This window comes from Grus americana, chromosome 2 (genome assembly GCF_028858705.1).
Source record: "Grus americana isolate bGruAme1 chromosome 2, bGruAme1.mat, whole genome shotgun sequence".
NCBI classification, from domain to species: domain Eukaryota; kingdom Metazoa; phylum Chordata; class Aves; order Gruiformes; family Gruidae; genus Grus; species Grus americana.
In genome coordinates, this window is record NC_072853.1 from 52,274,451 (window position 1) to 52,292,987 (window position 18,537).

The 18,537-nt window shown below is 36.9% G+C and overlaps 1 protein-coding gene across 4 annotated transcripts in view; it reads right to left on the reverse strand.

Annotated features, from left to right (window-relative positions):
• MIB1 (MIB E3 ubiquitin protein ligase 1) overlaps positions 1-18,537 on the reverse strand; it is a 90,919-nt gene that overhangs the window by 56,001 nt on the left and 16,381 nt on the right. For all 4 annotated transcript variants that reach the window (XM_054815297.1, XM_054815296.1, XM_054815300.1 and 1 more), the window contains exons 2-6: positions 17,584-17,755; positions 14,724-14,853; positions 12,827-12,931; positions 5,070-5,136; positions 902-1,106 (exon numbers count right to left, since the gene is read on the reverse strand). In XM_054815297.1, the coding sequence (XP_054671272.1) occupies positions 902-1,106; positions 5,070-5,136; positions 12,827-12,931; positions 14,724-14,853; positions 17,584-17,755 (679 nt within the window). The remainder of the gene's footprint in view (positions 1-901; positions 1,107-5,069; positions 5,137-12,826; positions 12,932-14,723; positions 14,854-17,583; positions 17,756-18,537) is intronic.

Consider the following 18,537-nt stretch of genomic DNA (forward strand, 5'->3'; position numbering starts at 1 on the left):
AGATAGAGCAGCTGCACTCACTGGCTCTGCAGCCATGACTGTCAGAAGAAAAGCCACTTGCATCCCTTCTGCTGGCTAACACAAGCTGGAGAGCATTGTTTTGCATGACTTTACAATATTAACAAATATCTTGAGGGAATGCCTGAATGAATAATGCACTGTTAATCCTTTCTGGACAAAATGAACAGGTCAGTCTCCAGATACAACTGAAATTGTATTATAGTAATTAGCTGCTTTTTAAAGATAAGCCAAATACTTGAGAGCAAGCCAACACGAACCCATGTGGACTTATCAGCTCAGATCCAGCTGTAGAGCTGAGTTTAAATCCTGTTAGCACGGATGCAGCTCAAACTTCAAACCTAAACTGCTTGCAGGGAGTGGTTTTGGCGATAGTTTCCCCAACACTGCCCATTCTTCGTCCATATTTGCATAAACTAACATCTCTTTGAATAAGAAAATGCTAGATATAGATCAAGCCAAGGTCACTCTATATCAGACAAGATCCCCAACATACAAAGTTTGTCACCTGTCTTTTTAACCGATTTTCCCCAAAACCCACAATGCATTGCTATTACCATTCCCCTTGAAAACATGGGATATTTTGTAATTAAAAAAAAGAAATTAGTGCTTAAAACACTACATTTTGGAAATAACATAGTTCAGAACATCATTCATTATTCTGGACTCAAATTTTCACCATGAGAGGCAACAAACTTCCTCTGCCCGCTAAAGCATCTTTAAAGGTTAAGCCCTTATTACACATTGCAGAAGGAATACAAAATTCTCAAGGAAATCTTAATAGACACAAAAGGAGAACAGAAAGCTTCTGGCACCAAGTTATCACAAGTGCTGAAACCAAATGAAGTTTATGACAATCAATGATGAAGGCTTTATAACAAACCTGTTGCCACTTGGGTATTGTACTACAATGTCATGATCCTCATCAATACCACAAACTGTTCCAGTTGTTGTTAAGGTTTCAAACATGCCATCAGTCCATCCTCCGTGACCATGCTGCAAAGACTGTACAATTTCCAAATCAAGGTCAATGTTTACAAGGTCACCAATTTGCAGCCCACCAGGGTTTCTGTTACCATTTTGTTCACCTGAAATTGAATAAGAAGAAAATGTTCATGTGATCACATTAATTTTCGAAGTAATCTGAAGAACAGAAATTAATTTCTGAGACATAACTCTCGGTATGTCTGAAACTATAGGGGCCAATAACTAAAAGGGAGCGAACAGGTGAAAAAGAACTCTGAACCTCAGGCTATGGAATTGTGTGTTTCTTAATGGGTTTTCAAGGCAAATAACAATGACACTGGTAAATACTAACTACTTGTGACAGGCTCCACTATGGCCTCTAACTAGGATGGTAACAGCTATCGTATGGTGCTAGACATCTAGAAATATACAAAAGCTCTGATAATTGAGAGAGTCATACACAGAGTGCCATCTATCCACACACAGGCTGAAAGATAAGCAGAATGCCCACAGAAGGTAGTGTTGAATGGGGTCAGTCCCTGAATGTGGAGAAAGCACTGGCCAAAGACTATCTCCAAAATAAGTAATGATAAAAGTCTTTAACCTCGTACAAGGGGAGATGACTACAAAAAACCTGCCATTTTTTGTGCAAAAAACCTTCTCCCTTCCAAAAGACGTCTCATAGCAAAAAATCTTAAGCTATAGGGAAATGGCATACATCCACACACATCAAGGTGTGTTAAGAGATGAGAGAAGACATTTGTGGACCTGCTCACTGCCAGAAGCAGAGGATGGTATCTGGTGCTGCCCACAGAACAGTGAAGAGAGCAACAACTGCAGAACTCGTACACTTGAGTTCAACAGCAACATCAGTAGCAAAGGACAAGGTGAGCAGAGTTCCTTTAGTAACACTGCTGTCTCTAAGGGGGGGTAGGTGTGGGAGGTCTGGTGTTCTCTTCCAAAAAAGAGTCAATAATGGAGAAAGGGTCCTTGCATTGCAACAACAAGGAAGTACAAAAACACCCTGATAAATGGACACAAAAACATTACTTGGAGGGAGACTGATTGCAGAGCCTGAAATCCACACTGGATGTTGGCAGCACTAGTTGCAGCACTAAAAGTCTTCAGAAGACAGCATGGTGAAGAAGAGACTCTGGCACTACTGAAGAAGAAACATGTCCCGGAATGGATGCTCATGTTCAATGGACTTTGACTTCTATGACCATCGACTGACTTGTTTCTGTCCTAGTCTCAGTTTAAAGGACCTATAGATGGATCACTGTTTTCAGTCTGCACCCTTCGCCTCTGCCACAAAATACACATAACATGGAAAATTCTTCTCTATGGTGCCCAGTGACAGGACAAGGGGCAATGGGCACAAACTGGAACACAGGAAGTTCCATTTGAACATGAGGAAAAACTTCTTCACTGTGAGGGTGACCGAGCACTGGAACAGGCTGCCCAGAGCGGTTGTGGAGTCTCCTTCTCTGGAGATATTCAAAACCTGCCTGGATGCGATTCTGAGCAACCTGCTCTAGGTGATCCTGCTTTAGCAGGGGGGTTGGACTAGATGATCTCCAGAGGTCCCTTCCAACCCCTACCAATCTGTGATTCTGTGAAAATAGGCGCTTCTATGGAGGAGAAAAAAAGTAATTCATCAGGAAAGCTACTGATATGGAACTCACTAGATACAAAACTTATAGACAGCAAACATCCCAGAGACAGCCCTAGTGAGACAGGGAAGTCTAAGGAAGAGATATAAACCAGCAAAAAATTAGAGAAGCATTAGTTGGCGGAAAAGACCTCTGGAGGTCATCTGGTCTGATATCCCACACAAAGCTGAACTAACAAACAGCTAAGGTCAGCTGTGGCTTTGTCTGTCTGAGTCCTGAAAGCCCCCAAGGACTGAAGTTCCACAACCTCTCTAAGTAACTTTTTCCAGTGCTACAATATTGAGCTGTAGGTGTAAAGTTTCTTTAGTTTCTGATCCTAACCTCTCGAGTCACACCTTAAGGTCGCTAGCATTTGTTGTTATGCCATTTGTCACTACTGAAATTTTGGTGCTATCATTTTCAATTACCATTCAAGTGTTTGTAGGTGGCTAGCAGATCACCTCTTAACCTCCTTCTTGCCAGACTAAACAAGCCCACCTCCTCCTCCTTGCAAATCATGGCTCTTTACTTTAGCAGGCCACCATCAGATCACCATTGAGAAGAGTGGGACAATTTTTCCTATTCTGTTACCTACCATCCTCCTAATATAGCCAACTATGAAATCTGCCTTACTTGCAATGATGGCACACTGCTGTCTCATTCAATTTGGTATTCACTGCAACACTCCAGTCTTCCTCAGGAAGGCTCCTTACTCAGCCATTCACAATTCCCAGTCTGGGAATTCCTGGTACATGGGCTTACTCCAACCAGACTGCAAAATTCACCAAATTCTTCACTTCCTCAAGGCTCTTCTGAATAAAGCTTTACTTTCAACCACACCCCTCTGCCAACGTGCTATCACTGTCTGGGATTGTCTGGCTCATCATCAAGGTCACCGATGCAGTATTGAACAAAATGAGCCCCAGTATTTCAGCCCAACTACATACTACTATTAATTAGGCCCCTGCTGGAGTATTATTTGCACTCTACTTCAAATATTGCAAAGCTTCAAAATAACTTTCCAGTTTTTAATGCAAGCATACATTTAAATTCACAGCATGAACGTATCTGTGAACTACATTCAGAAGACAAATAAAAGGCACAGATGTTCTAACAAAGAGTAAGACTGAGAAGATAGAGGATAATGTTGTAAGAATGATGAACTGAGTTCATCCTCATCCATTAAGAGCAACTTAATATAGTGGAAAGGGAAGAATTTAACAAAGAATAGTCTCCTACTATCTTTAGTCATTAATATTCATGTATTCAAATATGGTATCACCCTAAAAGTAAACGACATGCAGAAAACAGACCTGTACTTTTAAAGCAAGAACCAAAACGAATAAAGGGCATCCAAAAGAACCTATGTTTACCTGTGTAATAAAGAACCAGTAAGATCCTATTACTACTTTTCTATTTTCATTCATGTTAGACTAAAATGACAAAATTAATTTTAAGTACAGAAGCAACACACAAAGATCAGAGTGCCTTGGCTTTTTACTTTCATTCAATTCATCTACTTGACAGTATATAAGTGACTTCTTGGACAACTGGTTGTTTTTTGTTGGTTTGTTTTTTTTAAAAAAAACCAAAACAGACCTTTACTGTTTTGACCTTTTCACCAATGCTGTCAATAAGAGAATTGTGCTTGCAGGTCATACTTCAACTACTTGTGCAAGGAATTAGATTAAGAGTAGTAAATAGAGAATTCTCATCACTTTAGGAAGGCCACTATTATCAGCTAAGTTTTTTGTGCATTGAAGTATAGTAAGAAACTCGAGAATAAGAGTAAAATTTTCTGTAGCATCCAGTTTTATGACCAGGTGTTTTGCCAAGGAAATATACATCAATTATTAAGAAATTTGTGTCCAATAACCTATAAAATTTATCCTAACTTGCCCATATTTCAAAAACCAAAACAACGAGCAATTATTTTGTATGATACACTCTGCACATCTACAACCCAGCCAAGACACTAGAGGAATAAGTCAGTGCAATAGCTGATATGGAAAACCTCAACCGAGGTTTCACAACATATACTAGTATTAGTATGAAATAACAGGTCAAGTTATATGTTTGAATGACTCCTGTTTATAGCCATGTACATGCTACTTCATTGAACATTTCTGAATATTTAAGATAGTCTTATACGAATGTATAACTATGTTTGGCTCTAGAAAAATAGTGCACAAGGCACATGACTCAATTTATTCCTTAGTCAACACTTAACAGCTCCCTTGACATCCCCTTGGCACACTGATACCAAATACAGTTAGAAAGGCATTACAATTTATTATTAATGCATAGAAATGCTACCACTTACATTTCACTAGTAAGGACAGTCCTTTTAGCTGACATTTAAAAAGGAAAGAGAAATCCAGACTACATATAATTAACACACATCAAGATAAATTTACTTTATCTTCAACTCACCTAACACAGGACAATGGTCCCTGTAGAAAGAGCCTCCTTTTGCATCTTGGACACATTTCAGGTCAGACTATGGAGAGAGATTGAGACAGCTTTAGTCCTCACTGACTGAGTCTCCAGGTTAACATAAGTCAGTGAAACTAGAACCAAAATACACTCAATTAAAAAAGAAAATCATGTGTACAAAAACATGCTCCATGAATTTGTTATTGATGCATATAACCTCAAATACTTTCCAATCTATCAGCCTTGACATTCTCAAGATTTTAATAACCTTCACCAATATAAAAGGCTATAAAGGATAAGACAGTTTTAATTTAAAGAAATGTATTAAAACAACACAAAGCTCCTTTGCATTGTTCTATAAAGTTATCCTCCCTTTTAAAAACACAAGCAAAGAAAAAGAAATATCTGCAAACAGTGTGTGAGGTCACAGTCTTTTCTGTACCAATCATTTAATGCCTGCCAGTGCTGCTCCCTCCTCCCAACTCTTTTTAACATATACATTTAACTTAGAGAAGAAAACCTGGCACCCAAATTCTACAAAATTAAGAATTTCCAATTAAGAATATACAAAACACAAGGATATTACTTTAAAACAAAAAAAACAAAACCAACAAAAAACCCAGTATGCTGAGCTAAACATGATCTTTTTAAAGAGAAAAGTTCTAAAGCCCATCCTCCAGAAAGACCTTGCTTAATATTATCTGAGAAACAGAGGTTTTAAGTATGATAACCAACTCCTATTCATAAAGTCAGTGGAGTTCCCACAATTCTCCCTTCCTCTAGTTCTTCCTCTGTGTGACCCTTAAAACGAAGTGGCTACCATCTGCCACTGCTCCTTATGGAACAATTCACACTAAACAAAGGGCATTTTGTGTGCACGATGAGTTGGGAAGGAGATAGGAAACTGTTTGCAAAATGTGCCAGAATATTGCATGGGATGGGGGAGGAAATAGAGGACAGGTGGTGATTATGATATAATTAACCAGAACTAAACAAATACTGTAACAATTATTTTTCCCACACCCAAGATTTATTGACAGACTGTGCTCCTGCAGAAGGATTAAAATGAAAACTCTCGAGTCTTCCAAATCATCAAGGTACTGACGAACACAATACTACCCTCAGTGACCTGTAACTGCTAAGTAGCCAGAAACAATATAAAATTCAGCGTCTATCCTGATCTACGAAGCACATGCCACCACTTTTTCAAAAAGTGATGAAAGCAGCCTGATGAAAATAATGAGATTTAGCCGCTCTTCAAATCCCACAAGAAACTGGAGAAAGCGAGTTGGTTTGGCCCAGCAGCAGCAGACCTGCGGCAAAATGCTGCACCCGTTGGGCAGGTGCTGGGTTTAACTAGGCCGAAGACAAAGGACTGTGCTGACCATCCCAGATGGCAAGTGGTTCATTCCCCCAGACCAACAGAGATTTAATGCGCCCAGGAGCACTTGGTCTCACCCACTGAATGCAAACTCTTCATGTCATGCAACAACCAGCTGTCTGCACAGGACACACAAGTGCTGTTTTCACGTTCTTCAAAGCTTTAAGAACAGAGCACGGGAGGGTCCTAAATGGTTCTCCTCCCAGCCAGGCAAAAGCTGGGTGAAAGATTGCTTGTGTTACAACAAGTGTTAACGTACAGAGCAAGCTGGTGGCTAAAAGCTAGCAGAAGAAATAAAATATTCAGTAAAAGGCTAATTACTCTCTTGCAGCAGGAACTGTTAGGAAGCACGGTAAGATACCTTAAATTTTACAGCGGAAAAAAAAAAGCTACCAGAAATCTACAAATCTGCTTTCTTTTTTTACCCTGCCTGTACTGTGTCCTATGCATAGTTTATTTCTGGAGTATAATGATATACTTGGTTGTAAAACTAAGTGGTAGCCTGATGTTGAACCTCAGCTTCACATCTGTCTTCCTTTCACTTACATGGTGAAGTCTATGTTAGATCACTAAGGAGTAAAACAAGAGTCTGATCTAAGTATCACAGAAAAGCAAGGTAACATGTTTGGGGTTTTTTTTACATAAGCCTTCACCAAAAAATCGAGGGCTCAACATGCACAGAAAGATGAGGCACTGACAGAAATTAACGCAGTACAAAACTAACTCATATATACTGTATATACAGCAAAGAGTTTCTTCAGAAACTTTGCAAACAGCACTACTAAGAAAAGTAACATGAACATGATAAAGGCCTGCAAATGTCTTAAAAAACACAGCCAAAACCAAAAAAGATCCTGGAGTTTTAAGACAGGAAACTGCACTTAGTTGTACTTCAGGACCACGAAAGGTGGGTATGCAACTATAATTCTACTTCTAGCACTCAGCTACTACTATTTATTAGAAAAGGAAAACAAGCTTTCTTCTGCCCAAGTAGTTTAAGTAAAAAAATCAGGGGTGGTGTTAAGCTCCTGGTCACCCTCCCCTGGGAACTGCATGGCAAGAGGCCCCCCCTAGTGAGGATGGAGCACAAACACGCCTAAAGCCCGGGCACACCAGCCTGCCAGCGCATCCCTGCTGCCAGCTCTGCTATACCGCATTTTGGAGAACCCCACCAGGATTTTTACAAGTTTTATGAGTCTCCCTGAGTCTTGTAAAGGGATTCAAACAGCAGATTGTTTGAAGATGAGACGTACAAGTGCAAAAGGGACTGTACCAAAATACAAGGGATGTTAAAACACAAGTTTTAGACTCAGTGACACTGCACACAGAAAAAGAAGTAACAACTGTGAGGCTGAGTGTAAATATGTGGTGGAGACAAACGTGCAAAGATGAAAACAAAACATAAGCTTTTATACACTAACTTAATAAAGAAATTATTCAACGAACCTTGAATAGGATTCCTTCAAGAAACAGAAAAACAAGCTATAGATTTTGTGGAATTTGTGTACAGTTAGAGAAGAGATGGAAGCCCAAGTTAAGCAGGAAATCATTATAACGAAATTCAAGGAACAGCACGAGCACAAAACATTGCACAGCACGACTTTCAGATCAGTAGTAACAGCCAATGCACATAAGCAGTGGGTAATAATGGTTTTTGCCTACAGCAGAGAACTTTGGTCTTCTGGCACCTACCTCCTGACTTGCTGAAAAACTCATTGTATTCCATCTGTATGTGACTGGATTACATAAAAATCACAATTGCTCAGCCAAATGGGAAATACAGAGTTTACTTTGACTTACTATCCAATTATACCATTGAAAAAACCAGCAGCAATTTCATCATCAGAACTTCAGAGAATGAAAAACCGCACACTACAGCAATGTAAGCAGTGTTGGCAAATACTGTAAAAACATCATCATTCCTGACCTCACAGAGCAAAACAACACTGAAGGAGCAGCTGCGTACTGGACTAACTATTAAGTTATTCCAATCAATATGGAACGCCATCCGTCAAAACCAGGGAGGGGAGTCTACAGACTTGATAAGAAAACTAGGTGTGCTGCTAAGAAAAAGAAGAATGTTTGATCCAGATGCAGTGAAACAGCATCCTACATGAGCAGCAAACACCGGAAGAGAAATTAATACTGATCTTACAGATATACCAGCAGGAATGGTACCACAGCTGCAGGTGTTTGAGGTAGCAATGAATACACCCCTTAAAGGTCATTTTAAGTCTTTAAACTCATAACAGTTTTCAGTAAGGAAATAAGCCCTTACAGAGCAAACGGAGAAAGCCCACTGCATGCTGCTTTGTCATCTGATTAAGACAACAAGGGACTGGATAAATCCCTAAGTTTTAGCTAAAGGTTTATAAGAAATGCTGTATTTCAAATTTAATGAACTCAAATTATTTTCAGTTTCAAGAAGCTGAGGAAAGTGAAAGCAATAAAAGGAGAAAGTAGAAGATGGTAGAGAAAGTGACTGGAATGACAAAGATGTGTGAGGTATAAAAACAATAGCAACAGCTTCTTAGAGACCTCAGGCAAATCCTGAGTGAACGGTTTATAACCTTACTGTCTATTGATTACAGGAACTTATAAAAACTTTCCATGTGTAATTCTTTTTAAGGAGGATCATTTTAAAGTCTTCCTTGTGGGTTAATACTGTAAATAACAAAATTGGAAAAGAATCAGTTAGTACATTCCTGCTTAACAGAAGTATGTTTCTAGAGCAACTCAGTCACAGAGAAATTAAAAACTTGGCTTGGTTGAAACTACAGGCAAAACCTAGAGAAAAAAGACTACGTAAACAATAAGTGAAACAAAGTCTGCTAACAAATGTCAATAAATGCACAATTTATACATAAATCTCTCCTTCCTCTCTGGATTCCAAAACAACTAACCACCTAACTTTGGCTACACTGTAAGTAACGTGATAAAAAACCACCTGCTGCATGTGCAAAGATGGCCAAAATTCATGTTTCTTTGCTTTAAATCAGTTTTGATCAGCACCTGGAAGCAACAGAAGGACACTAAACTAACAAAATAATGAAAGTTCCTGTTGCTCCTTCCTAAAGCCTTTATTTTGAATGTACTGAGGACAAGATGAAGGACTAGAGAGCTGAAGATCTGACTTACATGACAGATCTGGAAGTTGGAACTGCAGCAGAAAGCACGTTTCTATATATTTTATAACACTCACCTGCAATGCCTAGTATGCCAAGACATTTACCTTGTTCTTATTTAGAAAAAAAAAAAAGTGTTTATAAGTCATTCTTAAAATCCTCTAGAGTAATTTCAAGGATTATCTTTAAGGGTAACCCAAATAAATGTTGATGAACAGACATTAGGTATCAATCAGGGTAAGAAAGTTTAAAGTAAAAAACACGAGGGCGAAGAATCTTCTCAATTTCCCTTATGCACTCAACTATTCAGAATTTGTGGAAAAAAGTACACAAACACAGATGGCTTACAGATGACTGTGACAATGATGGATGATAACCACAGCTATTCTTTCAGAGGCTACACAGATGAAAGCAAGAGCCTCCATAATGAAAAACAAGAAAAGAAGGTTAATCACAGCAAAAAAGGCAAGTGGTACAGAGAAAAGAAATTTGGTGGCACAAAATCGATTCCAAAATAATGAAATAGATTTAGGGTACTGCTGCTGATGGAACTATTTTCTTAAGTTTTTATAGCAAAATCATTCCATTAATAAGTAGTAGTACATAATGCTTATTGAAAATCAACGGAAGCTACCAGCTTTACATCCTCAGCTGTATGATATGAAGAAATAAAAACTAGAAACAAGTCCAAAAAGCTAAATTACAATCTTCTCATTAACTCTCTAATTCCATGTAGTGTATCCTTCTATTGCAAAAGGCTACGTTAACCACATTACCTGCTTTAGAAATGTGCAAACAGCTTGGTCTGGCTCTAGAATCCGAATACATATTGATATGAAATGCAAGCAGTGTCAATAACTGCATTACCCCAAAAATATGTTATTCCTACTATGGATGTAGCAAGCATGTTATTCAACCTAACAGCATCATAAAAACAGATTTCAGCTTGGGAATTTGTGGCCTATGGCAGCAGAAACTCACAGATTTAAATGCCAGGCTTCACAAAGAAAGGCAAGATGCACCTCTCTCAACCACTTCATATGTAAACACAGCAACAGCAAACTCAAATAAAAACTCTAAGGATCTGGACAGAAATAAATGCAAGTTTTCAGCCAGCACCTGCTGCCCCACCAGCCAATCCTCATCTCTCCCAAGGAAAAGCTGGCAGGCCAGATAGATTAATTTTGAGGACCAGATGCAGCCTGTCAGCTATCAGACAAGCAACCCTGACTTACAACAATAAGCTGTGTTTCTTTAATCACTCCATTTGCATCCGAGTCAAGTGTTACTCATTTGCAAGTAGGGGTCTCTTCCCAGCTGTATTTACATGGGCACACACGCTGAGTATTGTCGATTCCACATTCTCTGAACATTCTTAACCAATTTCTAAGTCCCAAGACAAGTTTGCCTTGACTTCATATGAACTTTCTGGCAGTCTATTTAGTCAGCTTTATATTACGGTACATAAATAGTGGCAAATAATCATAGTGAATTGTACACTTAGCAATTCATCAGTTATAAAATTTAGCATTCCATTCACATGGTATTTGTCACATATCCAAGAATCCATTCTGTCTGAAATGAAAATTGCATTTGATAAAAGTATCTGACAAAGATAAAATTATTGTAGGAATGGATTACAATCAGTAAGCACTACAAATACAGCCTCAAATTATCCTTTTTATACATATATTATTTATATATTATCCTATATACAAAACATATGTAGCTTCACATACGTTTTAACAGTTTTTTGTTCTTAATTTAATGACTAACTAAATATTTCTATTTGTACAAATCTTGTGGGAAGGGTCACCCTTATCCATTAAAATTTACAGTTGCAGTAGTTAATCAAGTATTCTAGAAACATATAGCACTTCCTTATGTGGCAATAGTTTGGCAACAGAAAATAGTTGATTTAATAATAAAAATATATTTATTTTTTGTAAGGGAATAACTATTTCAGAGCAGAATGTAACTTATCTTAAATGGATTTTTTCTGAGGCCAGAACTCCTACTACGCAGTCCACAAATTCTAACATAACTGAAATTGCAATAACAAAAAATAATCTGTTGATCTGTATCTCATTGTATCTAGATTCTGTAACTGTGTTCCTTTTCCTCAAACATAAGGGGGAAGATAACAACCATTGGTTTAATAATAGTATATCACAAAATACTACATATAACTAACTTTCCCTTTTGCCAGTATATAAGGAATTTTCTTTAGAACTGGGGGGGACCATAAAGCACATAATTCAACACTGACTTATATTTTATCTTTAGCATCTTCATGCACCAGAAAAACTGACCTGCATTAAAGATGTTTACTCTTTTTAAACATGACACTAAAATATATACTTACTGCAAAAGTGGTATTTAGTATTTATTTTTTATTATAAAAATAAACTTTATTTAAGTGAGGCTATAAGACAAAATTATTACTTTCAAAAAAAGTAGTCATTGTTTAACATTTTGTACTGATACACATCTGACAAAATGACATTTCAATGTTAACAAGGTTTTCCTCCGCAGTATCAAATGAAAATCATGCAAAGAAAATGCTAATTAAGATATCATAAGCAGCTGATAATCAAAGTAACCTCTCCCTGACCCACATTAGGATAAGAAAATCCAGCAACAGAAGGCACTTAGACTACAGTCTGACCCATTTTCTCTCTAAAGCTGTAGAAGTAGCAGTAGAAGCTGGGAAGTGAAAAAGAAAAATTTAGTGCTAAAGCAAATTAAGGTTGTAACTTAATTCAACACCCTTCCATTGACAAAAAACCCACCAATTGCTCTCAAAAGGATTCTGAGTGTTGCCAGTAATTTAGGAACTGCAAATCTTGCAGTACTCACACCAAAATTTAAAGTGAACTGAGGAGTTCAGGAGTTAAAGAAATACAGGTTTTAAAGAGTTCCTAACTAAGCTTCTTTTTCTTTTCTGAATCTTAATTAAGTACAATAGTAGCACAGTAAGATAATCATGTATGCGATGTAAACGCTTCCTATAGTCTGGCAGAAACCAGCCCTTAGCTTTAAGTTATTCACATGTTTTAGAAATTCCCAGATCAGACTTTCTTCCTAATGCATATGCATGATCCATACAGCTGTATTCACAATGACCTGACTAAGAGCATGCAAACTGACAGAGGATATTACAAAAGCAGGATAATAAAGCACAACAAGTTATTCTTACTACCCTTCCCCCACCATGCATTTTACTCTTTGTGTTCTTTTATACTTACCATGCCCTCAAAGCCAACTCTGTAAAGGTTTTTAGCACCATTGTCCCAAAGAACATATGCTGCGCTATGGGGACTTGACGCACTCCAATCTTGGATTTCAGTTACCTATTCGGTTTTAAAAATAAGAAAAATGTTTCTCCAACAAAGACTTTAGAAGCACAGTTTGAACTCAAAACCTTATTCGTCTCTTCAGAATAATTAAGGATACAGCAGTTTTACTGAATTTAATAAAATTTATTCTGACACTGTTTTCTGTTTGATACAAATGTTCCCTAGGTGCCTCAATAAGATGGCAGCCTGAATAAATACTTTATAGGCCTCTTTTTCTTTTGTCTGTTCAGTAGGTAATCTAGCTACATAAAGTAGAGAACAAAATCTGAACAAATTTATTTTATGATGCTTTGACATGTTCTTACTAGAAACAGCATTTAACTAAGAAAAACAGGATGAAAGTTATTTTAATTGCTTCAATTTGTCTGGTTCAACCTGCATTAGCCTGGTGGCAGTGCAGTATGTTAGGAGACAATGTTTTATTTCCAGAGCTGATCTGTTTAACAACAGTACAACAGCAGAGTGAAAAGGACTTTCCCTGACATTTTTGAAATCATGAGGCCATGGACCAAATTCTGAACACACTTCCATTATTCAAAAAAATAAATTTCCAGAATTTGTCTTCATTCTTATTTGTATATATTTAAAAGCTGTTTCTGCTATCTACCATCTGTGTTTCCTCATTAAAAACATTTATATGCATTTATACATATTTTCAGCTTGCAAATAATCCCACTAATTCAAGTTTAGTACATAAAGCAGACAATGCAGGATGAGACTTATTTTGCTGAGTTTCAGAGATTTCAAAATATCTTGCCAAATTCACAGCAAGGGGTAAATAATTAAAATGAAAAAGCTACATCTGAATATCCCTTGCTTTAAGAGATTTAAATTTATTCTTTCCTCTCAGTAAAATTCAAAATGAAATCCCCTAAAGCTTCCATTTATTCAGGAACTTTTCACTTTTTTTTAAATGCTGCTTAAATGTACTAAAAATAAATCCAACAAAACCCACCAGTTCACCAAGACATAAGGGCATCCAATTCTCCTAGAACATGTCATATTTGGTGATAAAAGTCATAGTTTATTTTACACTCCCTACTGTATGTTCACACTTACAACAAATCTTCATTAGTTCTCAAGGTAAATGTAAGTTTTAAACAGAAAATTTGCAAAAGTTATCATTAGCAACATACCATTCCATTCAATTGTCAATAAATCCAAATATTTTTATTATGTAACTATATCAAAAACACTCTCATAATGTCCTAAATCAGTAATATAATAGCCATATTCAAACACCTGTAAAGTTTTTAATTTTAAACTGGAAAAGTCCCTATAATTATTAGATGAAAAACAAAAATCCAGGGTGCAAGCACTGAAAACCAAGAGCAAGAGATAAACATATTTGCTGACCCACAATTAATAAGACAACAGAATGCAGTGAGGACCAGAAAGGGCTAATCCTGAGAGGTCTGTTTTTACATCAGCTATCTAGTAATGCTGAAATATGCCTGAGATCTTAATGTTGTTACAAGCCAGTTTTAAACAGAAGAACCAAGACAAAAATTTAGTACCTTTAAAAATTTTGTGCTGGTATTGTAAAAATGTAAATTTAAATTAAAAAAACAAAACAAACAAAAAAACCCCACAAAAATGGTCATAGTATACATGCCCTCCTCCTTCTAAATACTTGAGCATTACCGAATAAGATTCAGAAATGTCCAGCAGATTAAAATAGTAACTTCTATGATTATATTTTTACTCTACGATTAGAAAGGTCACTGAAGCCATTACATGAGTACGCAGAGATGCATCTTCTTATTTAAACCAGTTTTATTTTTACCTTTCCTCTACGCCCATTGCCACCATCTTGATCTTCCCATTGCCAGTCAACTCCCCGCACCACCCTGGCACCTGCAAAGATTCCTCTTGCTGTAATTTTCTTTGATTTACGGCGAGACTCCAACAATACCCTGAAGTTATTAAAAAAAGAACCCACACATGTCAAGATAATAAAGAAAGTCCAAAACAAATCTTTGGGGATAGGAAGGAAGGAGAGCATCTTGAAACAAAAATAACCCCACAAATGCAGATTTCGGTGCATAAACAACATCCATTCAATTCTCAACTCTAACAGCAGCCCACAAGATAAAAAACCCATGATCTTCCTATATCTGTTTTATTGTATATTTATAATTAGTTTTTAATTCTAATGATAATTTCTTCTCCAAACTTCCTACTACCAGCAATAATCTTATAACCACTTACATATAGATCTGTATTCATTATTAAAATCATTAAAGAAACATAGAGAGTCCTACAAACAACACATTTCTGTTACTCTTCGATGCACCCTAGGCCGATATTAGTCCTGCCATTTTTATTCAGAATTATGCTATTAAGAGCTATATCTCCTTCCCCTCCATGTGTCAGTTTACTTTCTACATACTTTTTATAGCATATCTTGGCAAATTTAATTCAATATATCGGCATTCATTTTTTCAGACACAGTATGTTATTTTTCTAAAGCAAACCTCTTCCTTCCCTCTGACTTCAACAGAATTGAAGTAGATAAGTCCAAACAGAACAGTTCCTGAGTACTAAACTTACAAATAGACACAGAGAAACAAACATTTTCCTGTCTTTTCAGTCATCTCAAAAGCTACCAGTTTGCATGCAACCAGATTTCTTACTTCATGCCAAGAAAATTTTGCCAGACAAAAGTATTTTTCAGCTGAAATGCTGAATGTTTCCTGACCTCTTCAGGAAGTGTATCACCCTGCTGCTAAACTTTTAACATCCAGCAGATGGCAGACAAGGAAAAAGTTAAACTGTTAGAATCAAGGCACAGAGCACATGAAAACATTAGCCATTTTTATCTAAGTAATATAAGAAAGTGATAGAAAACAAAGATATGTTGTTTATAGCAGCATTTTAGAAAGTTCTGAACACCTACAAAACTGAAACAAAGTCCAGCATACATTACTTCGGTATGCTGCCCATATATCCTGGAGTCAAGAATAGGTACAGCTTATGCTTTCCTTCATCCAAACGTCCTTAGATGCCTCTTACCATTTTTCCTATGAGATATCCCTCAAATTCAATAGCACTGCTTTGCTTTTTCCTCCTTCAAACAGTTAACTTTAATCAATTTTTCTCAGCTATGCTTGATGTAATAGAAATAGCTCCCTTGGCAGATGGAGCTGCCTTCTAGGTAAGTCACAAAACAGAATTCAATGGGAGTAAACAAAGACAGGGAAAAAGGGACAAGATGCAAAAGACTTCCTGCAATACTATACATTGTGTACAATCTATCTCCAAAACTAAAACTTATGTTTTATACACCATAACAGACCACTTAAAACTACAAAGGAAGCTTCAGCTGAAAAAAAATATATATAGGAGAAAAAATGGCAAGCATTTGCAAAAACAACGAGATTTTAAAAAAAGAAATAGAAAATAGAAAATTTCTCTATTAATTACACTAATGTCTATTAATCACACTAAGCCAGCTCTTTCTACTCTTGGACCCAACTTCTAAGTCTTGCTCTGCATTAGACATTATAATTGAGACAGTACACTTATAATATCTGTTTCGTACCTAGATCTGCTGGCATGAATCTCAAAAAAACAGAAGTTACTTTTTTGATTAAGCCACTGAGCTGGCCATCTGAGACATAGTTAAATGTCAAGACAAACAGTTGAAAAAATAAACACAGTCCCTAGAAGACATGATACGAGAACTCAGTTTGTATGCTCCAACTGCTTCCCTTAACTGTAAAAGCACTGATAAAAGCACATCACTGAATTACAACATATTAAACCTTACTTCTCCAAGAAGAGGAAACAAATATTGTCTTACACATGTCTCATTTAACTGAATATCATATCTAACAAAAAAGCTTCCAATGATTTAATGAAAGGACATTCTGGAGAGTTATCACAGAGGTGATACTAGAGCACGTAGCCTTTACACAATGCTTTACCATAGCTCTCCAAGTATTTAGTAACAGGCAAGTATCACTGTTCTCACTTAACTGATAGATAAATCATGAGAGAGGGGCTTTGGATTCAGAGAAGTTATTTAAAGTCAAGAACACAAGAACAGCGATGCATGAACACACTAAATGTCAATTTTGTTCAGAGTTCTTCGCTGGGAGACAATAATAGATGCTTAAGAAAAGAACATGAAAACCAAGGCAAGGGTAGAACAACCCTTCACAGCATCTTTTCTCTGCTTTCTGTAGTGAGCAGTTTAAGCAGTTCAAGTCAAAGGTTTTGTCTCCATTCTGTTTTTCATAGCACACAAGGAGGGTATTTTCCCCTCAATCTTTCTACACCATTTTTGAGCCTAATTAAACTTTCATGTTCAGGAATTCATTGACAAATCATTTTGTGATTATACATTGTGTAAAGATAATTGCCTTTGTTTAAAAGCTGCTATGTGATAACACAAGAACTAGGAAGACTGCAATGAGGTTAAAAGAAACTGAATAATCATATCCTAGCTTTTTTCTCTACTCCATACTTTCTAAAATTTCCATGTTTTCCAACCTCCAAAGGTCCTAGCTACCCTCCCTCAGAAAAAGGCAGAACCAGTAACAGAATCTTGATCCAAGTTTCAGCAACCAAATCTGCAGTTTAACAGTTAACTACAATTAACTGTTCCTATTTAATTTAATAGGGAAAAAATTACATTTTACCTTTCACTTCCTGGTGTGGTAATTCTGTAAAAACGATGCCTCAGGTGATGTTTGTCTCCATGATAGCAAACTGTGCACAAGTCATAATTTGTGCATTCAGCACATTTCCATCGGATGCCAATAATGGGTTGCTGTCGACATGTATCACACATAGTTCCATCATGCTTGATACCTGTGGGGAGAAAAAAAGAGAACACTAACAACTGTGCTACATCACTACACAGATTTCTGTTGCGCACCATTATAATTTGAAGCCATATACTAAAAAGTTAACAATAAAGAAAGGCTGCTAGTGATACCCTATCAGCCTATATGATTGAGGGGAAAAGATCACGGACTTTGCCTCATCTCACCAGTTGTCAGTCTGTTCATGAAACATTTTATCTTTTCTCAGCTCAAAAAGCTGAGAAAGCTATGTTTGGTTTTTTCCACCTATACAAATCAGAGAAAGAAAATGAGAAATCCTTTAAGTACAAGTTAAAGGGTTAGAAATGCATATATCAAAATATACGGGCAATCTGGAATTTTATCTCTGGATTAAGACTATCAACATATAACACAAAGGCTACCATGTTCAACTGTGTGTGACAGTTTGAAAATCACTGGTTTAGTTTACACGTTTTATACAGTGGAAAAGATAAGTGCTTATGTCTATTTTTTTCTTTTTTAATATGGGAAAAAAATTAAGCTCTCTTGGATAGATACCATTAGCTTCATGAAAATCTGTTACCATTTTTGAAGTGGTTTACTGCTTTACATGTCAGTTTTCTTGAGAAGAATGTGCCAAAGACAGACCAAATGTAACCCACCAGCACGTAGTCTGCCCAGTCTTCCACAAAAACTGAGTTTTCATGACTATTTACTCCTACAGCTTTGCCAAGCTACAGCAGAGTAAAAGTGATCAGTCACAGTTTCCATCCATGCGTTCTGAATACAGTGAACAGCCACAAGTTT